This window comes from Haplochromis burtoni, unplaced genomic scaffold, assembly GCF_018398535.1.
Source record: "Haplochromis burtoni strain Fernald_Lab_line unplaced genomic scaffold, NCSU_Asbu1 Contig_14, whole genome shotgun sequence".
NCBI classification, from domain to species: Eukaryota; Metazoa; Chordata; class Actinopteri; order Cichliformes; family Cichlidae; genus Haplochromis; species Haplochromis burtoni.
In genome coordinates, this window is record NW_024582375.1 from 1,231,820 (window position 1) to 1,241,318 (window position 9,499).

General features: G+C 41.0%; 1 protein-coding gene across 4 annotated transcripts in view; it reads left to right on the top strand.

Annotated features, from left to right (window-relative positions):
• Nucleotides 1–9,499, top strand: part of dock4b (dedicator of cytokinesis 4b) — a 142,553-nt gene that overhangs the window by 117,185 nt on the left and 15,869 nt on the right. For 3 of the 4 annotated variants that reach the window (XM_005915623.3, XM_005915626.3, XM_005915625.3), the window contains 8 exons: nt 1,068–1,244; nt 4,584–4,667; nt 4,785–4,904; nt 5,314–5,435; nt 6,087–6,104; nt 6,353–6,464; nt 7,983–8,064; nt 9,311–9,420. In XM_005915623.3, coding sequence (XP_005915685.1) covers nt 1,068–1,244; nt 4,584–4,667; nt 4,785–4,904; nt 5,314–5,435; nt 6,087–6,104; nt 6,353–6,464; nt 7,983–8,064; nt 9,311–9,420 — 825 coding nt within the window. The remainder of the gene's footprint in view (nt 1–1,067; nt 1,245–4,583; nt 4,668–4,784; nt 4,905–5,313; nt 5,436–6,086; nt 6,105–6,352; nt 6,465–7,982; nt 8,065–9,310; nt 9,421–9,499) is intronic. The other variant, XM_005915624.3, reaches the window with a different exon arrangement.

Below are 9,499 nucleotides of genomic sequence, written 5' to 3' on the forward strand. Positions count from 1 at the left end.
CCTGTAATTGGCAAATTCCTGTCAAATTTGACATGGGACAATTGCTACACTGTTACATGTAAATGCTTTGTCTTCTCAATCAGATTTCTAAGGGTCAGATTTACACAGATTTTGAAATGTTGTTCTGTGCAGTCCAACACAGTGTCTGTCTGTGATGGTCTAAGCGCATATTCTTTACTTCACAGCTGCTGAGCGTGGTGTGAAATATGGATTGTAAAGCCAGTGTTACTCTATGATGGCTGTGGAGTGCAGTAGCATTTAAAATGGAGACTGGCAAAAGCTCAATTAGCAAAAGGATTAAGCTTTGTGTGAGAAGGAAAAAATACAGAAAAAGAAATCAGGATGAAGGAAAAAATATTTCACTGGGCCTTCACGAGTATGTGACAAAGTGTCCATATGTTAATGTATATTTTAAAAAAATAGTACTTAGTTTTAAATGAAGCTGCTACAATAATTCTTTATAATAATGGTTAATAAATTGATACATGTAGGTGTTTTTTGTTTTTTGGTAAATAGCACAAATATAATTAAAGATACTGACCCAGCTTTGCAGCTGCCTCACTCAGAGCGCAGTTTTCACTGAAAAGGCTCTTTAAAGCATTTCCAACAAATTTAACAAGAAGCTGGTATCGAGTGTTTACTTCTAAAAAGACTCATTTTGGATGTCAAGTATACCACATAATGTGTAAATAGGCTGGTGCTAAAACTTTTACCATATCAACTTAAAAGGTCCAAATGATTTTGGCAACATTGTATTTTTTTAAGCAGCTTTTCAAATTGCTGTATTTTAGGAGAAAAAACAGCTCTGTTCTGGGACAAAAAAGTGGTCAAAACTAAAGTATTACAAGCTGAAATATCCTGATTTGTAGAACTTAATATGTTTTAAACTGCCTCACCTTTCACTATAAAGGACCTCAGTAGCATTTATTATTTAGCAGACCCTCTAAAATTCCCACATTACTCAAATACCTTATAGATATTTTAGCTTCCAGATATTATTTGTAAAGCTCCCTTTAGAGCTTCATATAAAAAGCTACAAAATGTTTCTTCATCCTTCATGTGTACAGGTGGAGGTAAGCCCACTGGAGAATGCGATTGAGGTGATCGAGAACAAGAACTTGCAGTTGCGCACATTGATCTCCCAGTGTCAGAGCCGGCAGATGCAGAACATCAACCCTCTCACCATGTGCCTCAACGGGGTCATCGACGCCGCAGTCAACGGGGGACTGGCCCGCTACCAAGAGGTATGAATGGCTTGCTGGAGGATAAGGTTGGAGGATTTTAGAGACCTAAGCAGGAATGAGAGGCAGTGACATATGGATTACCTAATGATGCATGAAGGTGGCTTAAAATGGAGAGATGTATGGACAGAAAGTGTTTTGTGGAGGGGTGGAGCGGATGAACAGATGGATGGATGGATGCATTGATGGCTGGATGATGGCTTGACCAAATAGATGGATGAGTGGAAAGCTGGAGGGGGCGGAAGTGGGAAAACAAGATGGATGGGTAGTGTAGGAATAGGTCGGTGGGGGGGATTTTTTTGGTCAGATAGAATGATAAGGTGGATGTGGGGGGGGGAAAGAGGCGGGAGGTCAAATAATGTTAGATAGAAGAATGGAAGGAGTTTCAGGGATTAGATGGCTAATGTAGTCCTAAAACTTGGAAAGAAGTTGCCATGTTTGCAAATTACTGAATTTTAATGCCCTAAAAATAATTTTCACAATGTTATCTAACAAATTATATATAAATACGCCGCTTGTGTATTTTGAAGCAAGTATGTATTGCAGAGAGAACAATTGCTAAAATGTGTTTAAGTAAAACTAGATGGGAACATCGTCAATGTAACACCAAACACAGGACCAAATTGGTGGTGTACTTAGCTTAATGTTAGCATTTTTGCCGCTATGTTCATGGCTGTGCTTTAAGCTTTATCTGTGAAAAAATGAGTAACAACCACAGCTAGATTAGCTAGCATAGGCTCCAGAACAGCTTATTAGCATGCATGGAGACAGCACCAATACTTTATTTGGCAGAGACATAATGCCAGTTCTTTATAGTGCTACAGTCATTAGTAAAGATTCTAAGAATCTCAATCAGTGTGGGTGTACAACTCGCAACTTTACCTTATTACCTAACCCTTCTGGTGACATCCACCAAGTTTAGCTAATTATATACCAAGCCGAATTCTTAAAGAGGCAGAGCGCCAGATTAATAAAGTGCAAAAATCTTCCTAGTCATATCTTCCAATCACACAAACTTATAGTATTTATATGATGAAGTGGTAACAGATTGGTATGGAAAGTTGAAATATGGGCAATTTCATCGAGAGCTCCATTTGCTGCTGCTTTTTTAAATGCTCCTTGAGTGGAGACACTTTAACCATTAGGAGCTCAATTCAAAAGAAAGAAGACTAGAAAAGAAGAAATAAAGATTTTTTTTTTTTGTTCTCCACAAATTGAGTGGACTCGGCTGCCTTCTCTGTGTCGCATAGCAACCGCTGTGACAATGCATGTGTGTTCTGTGGAACATATACTGTATGTGTGTGCTTGTGAGTGAAGCGCATGTCCTCAGTACAAGTACCCTATTAAGGGTTGTAGGACGCCGATAAGAGCCCAAAAATAAGCATTTTAGAAGTGCTTTTTATCTTTGCTGCCACTATTTTGCTGAAAACAAAAAAAATCTGTATAAAATGTTGCAACTTACAAAATATTTCCTCCCGTTTTACACATTGTTTACAAGGTTAGGTAAATATTGATATGCATAGAGATGTTGTTCCTCTGGGTAAAAACTGACCAGCGTCTCCTTCAAATCTTTTGTAATTTATATTTTTACATAAATAACAGAATGTGATCATACCACATGAGCCTGACACAGATTTGACCTTTTTTGTTTTGTTTTGTTTTATTTTTTAATTTTTTTTCTGCAGCAGACACATTGGCACCAATATCAGCAGCTCATTTTTCTTGGCAGAATATATCATGCGGTGCCCCACAGACTGCATCTATAAATCTATTAATTTACCCGCGTAATGCCGATTGACAGCTGTGGAGGTTTGCTCGGCTCCAAATGAAGGAGAAATTGTCGTTATTAATATTCAGATTTATTGCTGCAGTTTGAGTTGAAACCCTTGAGGGGGAATGCTGTCTGATTTATTCCCCCCCTCCCCTCAGCATTCCGTCTCTAATTGGACTTTTCTAATGATTAACTGAGCCACTCCACGGTGAGGTCTCACTCCCTGCAGCCCGACGAGAAATTTCCATCATTTGTAGAAAATTATTGATTATTTTTTTGATGCCGTTTTTGGGGGTCTTGTATAGAATTTCTGGTGAAACTCAGTACTTCTCTCTTTGAGCGTCCCACCTCACCATAGAGTAATAATGTTTATGCAATAAGATTTTTTTTTTCTGTTTCACAGTTTAATAAGAGGGAATATTATATCCACCACATACTAATTTATGCCATCTTGATAAAGATCTGAGGATGCCTGTCTGGAATAATAAGGTTCCTTATTTTATTGAAGTTTCATAGTCTGCAAGCCGCATGCATCCTTTGATAGACATCTATGTGTGTGTTTGGGAGTGCATATGTCTGAAGCAGCCTTCAGCTTCTCTTCTCTTAAGTGTCTCGTTGGAGATAGACAGCTGTGTCCTTGAGAGAGGAGCCGTGCTGATCTTTTTAGTGAACTCCTCCTTACCTTTCAGTCTCGTTTTCTTTTGGGTTTTTTTGTGTGTGAGTGTGCGGCAGATTCATAAGCAGATTGTGAGGTGGGCCTTTTCATCGGTTCTCCCTCGCTTTGTGTACTCTGATGCAGATTGAAAGGGATTTAACATAATCTGTAGACAGACTGCAAGTGTTGATGGCATTGTAAGCAGGAAAGAGCTTGCATTTAATGTATGAAAGTGACAACCCCCCCCCCCCCCCCCCCCCCAAAAAAAAAATAATAATATAAAAAGCAAAAGCAAAAAAAACAGTATCATCATTCCAAAGCAACCAGGGCATTTTTCATCTTATCAGTTTCTCTTTTAAGTCTTTTTCTTTTTTCTTTTTTGAAGGCAGTGTCTGGGAAAGTGAATAGAAAGCACAGTCTGCAAGCCAAAATCAAGAAGGATGATGTTTCTAAAGAGACATGATCTCTAGCAGAGCACAATGACACGAATGAAAGTGATATAAAAGGGGCTTTTAAAATCGCAGACCAAATTGGCTCTTAAATCAAAGCAAAATCAATGCTTTGATTTCACTAACATCCATTTGGCACTGTATTTTTCGCCTTCTATTTTTAGCCACTATGTACTTTAATTCTGCCCACTGAACCTGATATTAATATTGCAACACAAATTTGCCAGACAGGACTTTTCAACCCTGCATTTTAGTAGGATGTGAATATTTTTTAACTCAAATTTTTCTCAGTTTTTGTGAACATTTTAAATGGAAAGTACTCAACAAATAGCTGTGTGGACACTAATTCGCTGTGTCAGGCAGGCTGCAATTCAGGTAGCACTGCTGTGGAGAGGGGAAGAAAAAGCCCGCTGCTTCAGCTCCCAGGGCATACATAACAGATGTTCTGCATTTTTGCCTCTGTGCAGGCCTTTTTCGTGAAGGACTACATTATGAATCACCCCGAGGACGGAGAGAAGATCGGGCGACTGAGAGAGCTCATGTTCGAGCAGGTTGGAAACATCACTTGAGCTCATGATGTCTTTTTAAATGCAAAGACAAGAGGAATCATTTTTATCACCTAAATTTGACTTTCAGTTATTGTGCACTTTTTTCTGTTTGTCCTGCAGGCACATATATTGGAGTATGGCCTCGCGGTGCATGAGAAGTTTGTTCCTCAAGATATGAGACCCCTGCACAAGAAGTTAGTTGACCAGTTTCATCTCATGAAGTCCAGTCTAGGCATACAGGTAGGCATCGACTTTAAAGAAAGCTTTTTAAAATGCTGTACATGTGTAACTCAATGATAGATTCAGATTTTATGTTAAACAGAGGTTCATTTACCTAATGGATGTCATTCATGTGTAAGGATGATTAAAGCTGTCTAACATGTGTTCCTTTATTTTCCTCAAATTACTTATCAGAGTCTTCGAGCCTTAATGGAAACAAACAGTGAATGTGACAATAGAAACTGACTGCTGTGCTAAGAATTCTGAGTAAATGACCCCTTTATTCCTCTAAAGGGGAAAACCACCCCTCATTAAACAAACTGCCTTCATCTACATGTTGTGTGTTTTATTTATATACCTCACGCTGGCACAAAGAAGCATTTAATCATGTGCACTTTCTCCCCCTCCCAATTTAAAAAAAAACCCCCAGGAGTTTCCAGCGTATGTGCGTGCGAGCCCGGTGCACTTCACCAACGGAAGCCCGCGGACGTGCAGGAACTCCGTGCCCAGCATCATTAGCCCAGATGGCGGCAGAGGAGTTGCCAGGCGGAGGTGACGGCTCTTTTCTTAATTTCCGTAGCTTTACGCGTATGTCTCTGTCTTTCTCAGCTAATTAAATTAACAAGTGAGGAAAACGTATTGCTTTTCAATGTCAATTACTTCTCTGGTTTATTATGCCAAGTCACCCAAAAAGATCTTTAACTTCCATCTCTGGAGTGCATAAAATTTCTCCTTCGTATTCTCTCACCTTCCTTTACTCGGTCTATAAGCGCTGCCCTTCAGTGCAGACCTTTGTTCGCATCTTACTTTCCTTTTTCTTTTTGTGTTTCCATCTCACCTCGAACGTCATGCTCTCTGCCTTTTCTCTCTTCCTCCTTCAGTTCTTTACTGGCTTAGCTCAGTACAATAGGTGTGGGTGGCTGGCTGGCACCCACAGGGATGTTTTCTGTGTGGCTGCTGTCGGGCCAGCAGGCAGACTGTGTGTGTGTGTGTGTGTGCGTGCATCCGTGTGTGTTTTGATGTGTTCAGTGACCCTGCCACTTCGTCTACCTGCGACATTCTGCCTCCAGAGTCTGATCCCGCGGGGCACAGCCACACACAAGAAAGATGGAGACGCACACATCACCTCAATCTCCCTGTGACATTTCGTATTTTTGCTTGTTGAGTTCTGATTTCTTTTTTCCTTTTTTTTCTATTTTCCAGTTTCCAACGAAGAACCAGGTCACATCTCTTTCTTGTGCCTTTTGGCAGCATGATGGAATGCTGTGATTGATGAATCAGTTGCCTTCTAATCTGGTATTTTCTGTTTCTCTGTTTGTCTATTTTTTTTTCTTTTTATTGGCCTTACTGCTGCTGAATCTTTGGTGAGTGAACCACTTTTAAATCTAATCATGTATAATAGTATGAAACTTCACCCTTTGTATTGTAAACCGTCATAACCCTCTCTCTTTCGCCTTTAGCCTCTTCAGCTACCCTGCGGTGAACCGTTACTCCTCGTCCTCTCTGTCATCTCAAGCCTCCAATGAAGTCAGTAACATCACAGGGCAATCGGAGAGCTCGGATGAAGTCTTCAACATGCAGGTAGTCTCCCTTTGTGCCTTTGCCTACACGCCCACACAAAGGCACTTAACCTAGTAGATTGAGTCTATATCCCAGCATTTGCCCTCCTCCTCCCTTCAGATTTCACTTGCAATGCTTTTTAATCCACTCTCACTCTATTTCACTGCTATTTCTCCTCTGACCCTTTTTCTCTCTATCTTCCACTCTTGCTCGTGTGAAACGCAGTCTGTCCGTGCAAATTGTCATGATTATATCAAATAAGGACATAGTGCTTTGTGTGGGCCCGTCCGGGGAGCCTCGCTGGAGTCTAATCTAAACTAGATTTGGCCAATTCAGAAAGCTGCCGACAACTCCTGGCAGGCTGTCTCCCGCACCTGGCAGGCTTGGAATAACAGGAAGAGGGGAAAACACGGGAGGGAAAAAAAATGTTGTCAGGGATGTGACTGAAGCTGTTACAAAGAGTTAGTTTGTGCTTCTTTTTTTCTTAAGTTTACAGAGCAGGTAGAATTTAGTAAAAATTGGACGAATCATAATTTAGAAATATATTGTTTTCGTTTTTTAATTGATTGAAAATGGCCATCACTATTTTGTTTCAGTCAGATGTTACTATATTTAGTTAGCAAGGTGTATCCACACACTGCAAAAGAGCATCACACATGTGAATGCAAATTAATGCTATGTAACAAACCAATAAATAATAAAAGAACGGGTTCTTAGAGCACGGTTTTCAAACATAAGGCCCAAGGGCCAGAGCTGACCTGCCAGAGATTCCAATCCAACCGACTGGACATCTTTGAAAAATGTGAAAGAGGGCATAAACTTAAGACTTCATAACTTTTACAGCTTTTCCTGCTGATAAATGGTAAATGGCCTGCATTTGTATAGCGCTTTTCTAGTCCTTAAGGACCCCAAAGCACTTTACACTACATTCAGTCATCCACCCATTCACACACACATTCACACACTGGCAATGGCAAGCTACATTGTAGCCACAGCTGCCCTGGGGCGCACTTATAAGCAAACAACTAGCAGTAAAGCAGCCTGTGTCATCACATACTGAGTAAACAAAGTGGCCACATCTCCAGTAATGCATACTTTTAAGCCTTAATAAAATTTAAACAGATGAGTTAGCAAAACTGCCACAGCCTTTTCTGTGCTAGGCAGCAACTATACAAATTTTTCAAGTGAAGTTGGGCATTTTAACATCGTCATCTATGGGACTGAGTATCTTCTGAAAGCCACCTCAAGTGGGCAGTTGAGGAAGTGCACTTTAATGATAACTTCTTTATTCCACTGTTGCTTAGTACTGTTTTTTTTTTTCTACTTACTGAGAAAAAGGTAAATGTTACAGACAAAACTTATAATAGATGCTCAGCTTTGCACAAACTAGATTAGAAACCAAGCATGTCCAGTATAAACCAACCAAACTGGGATTTTGTTTTGGTAGATGTATATTGTATTAATTATAAATTTTCATGATATTCTGTAGTTTGATGGTGGTATTGATGTACTCATCATTTTTGTTTTTTCCACCTGCAGCCCAGCCCATCTACCTCGAGCCTCAGCTCCAACCATTCTGCCTCGCCCAACGTCACCAGCTCGGCCCCGTCCAGTGCCAGAGGTGAGTCTGGCACTCAGCAACACCACTTATTGTACAAAAACTATACACAATAGTCTTTTAGCTGATATTTCAATCCACACAGAGGAAGCAGACAGAGGTTCAGCTGGACAGTCTGAACCTTTGACCTTTCACTGACACAATGTTCTCTCAATACACCGCAGCATCCTGTCTGGTGAGGTTCGAGAGGTTAGATGACGGCTAGGGATAAATGCGGAGGAGGTTGACAGGGGGAAGAAAAGAGAACAATGAGGAGGGAGCATTGAATGGATAGTGCGAGCCTGAAACATAGAAGGAATACAAAATGAGTCCAAAGAAAGAAAGAAAGAAAGAAAGAAAGAAAGAAAGAAAGAAAAGGAAAAAAAAGAGCTGAGAGAAATGCTGTTGAAAGAAACATGGAGCTAGTGAAAATGCAAGAGAGAGTAAGAGATCATTTTAGCTGAGTATCCCTCTTGGACTTCAGCACAATCTCCTGTCCAGGCCGGTGTCATCCAAGCCTCCTCTGCGGTGCATTTTGAATGTCTAATGCCTTCTCTTGCTCTCATCTCAATGTGTTCTGCTTGATCCCCGTCATAAAAAGTAAGAATATATGAAGACGTTTATGGAAGCGTACACACTCCCCTTTGGCAAGGTGCTGACAGCGGCCGACGCCCTTATAAAAGTGCCCTCTGTCTACCCATAAAGCATGTTGAGAATTATTGCTTCTGTGGTGTTATCTGAATAAGAGCCAACGATGGGCATTTCATGCTCATATGATAGCCTTCCAAGTGCGGTAACATTCACTAATGGATCAGCATCCATACAATGGCTCCAGCAGCTGAGGAGAAGTGCTGTGGAAAAAAAACAGAAACGTACCAACATGTGTGTGGGGGCGGGCTTTTGTTTTCGTCTCCGTTGGCGTGTTACATATGTTATAGTGTCGAACTCCAGCACATGTCTCTGTTGTGATTGTCCAGTGTAACAGAGGAGGTGAGGAAGTGAGGAGGGTGTGTGTGTGTGTTAGTGTGTGTGTGTGTGTGTGTAGGAGTGGCCAAGCCATTTATCATGTTGTGGAAGTAGTGAGGCTGAAAGAACGGTGGAGAGGCTTGGGGGGAGAAAGAGAGATTGGCCTTTCCTGATTGCCAGTGTTTGCGGGTAATAGCCTAACACCTTGCTGTCGTTTGGTCCCTTATGCGTTTGTGTATTTACTTGTGTGTGTGTGCGTCTGTGTGTCTGTTACCGCTCTAATGTCTCATGCCATCCATTCCAGGATCCCCTCAGATGGCAGAGAAACACAAGCATTCCAGAGAAAATGCCTGTCTGTCTCCACGAGAGAGACCGGTCAGTGCCATCTTCCCCAACCCCCTCGATCCTGCACAGGTCAGCACACACAAATACTTGAAATGTGCAATTCACTTGTATTTTTATTTTTATTTCTATTTATTCTATTTATCCCCTT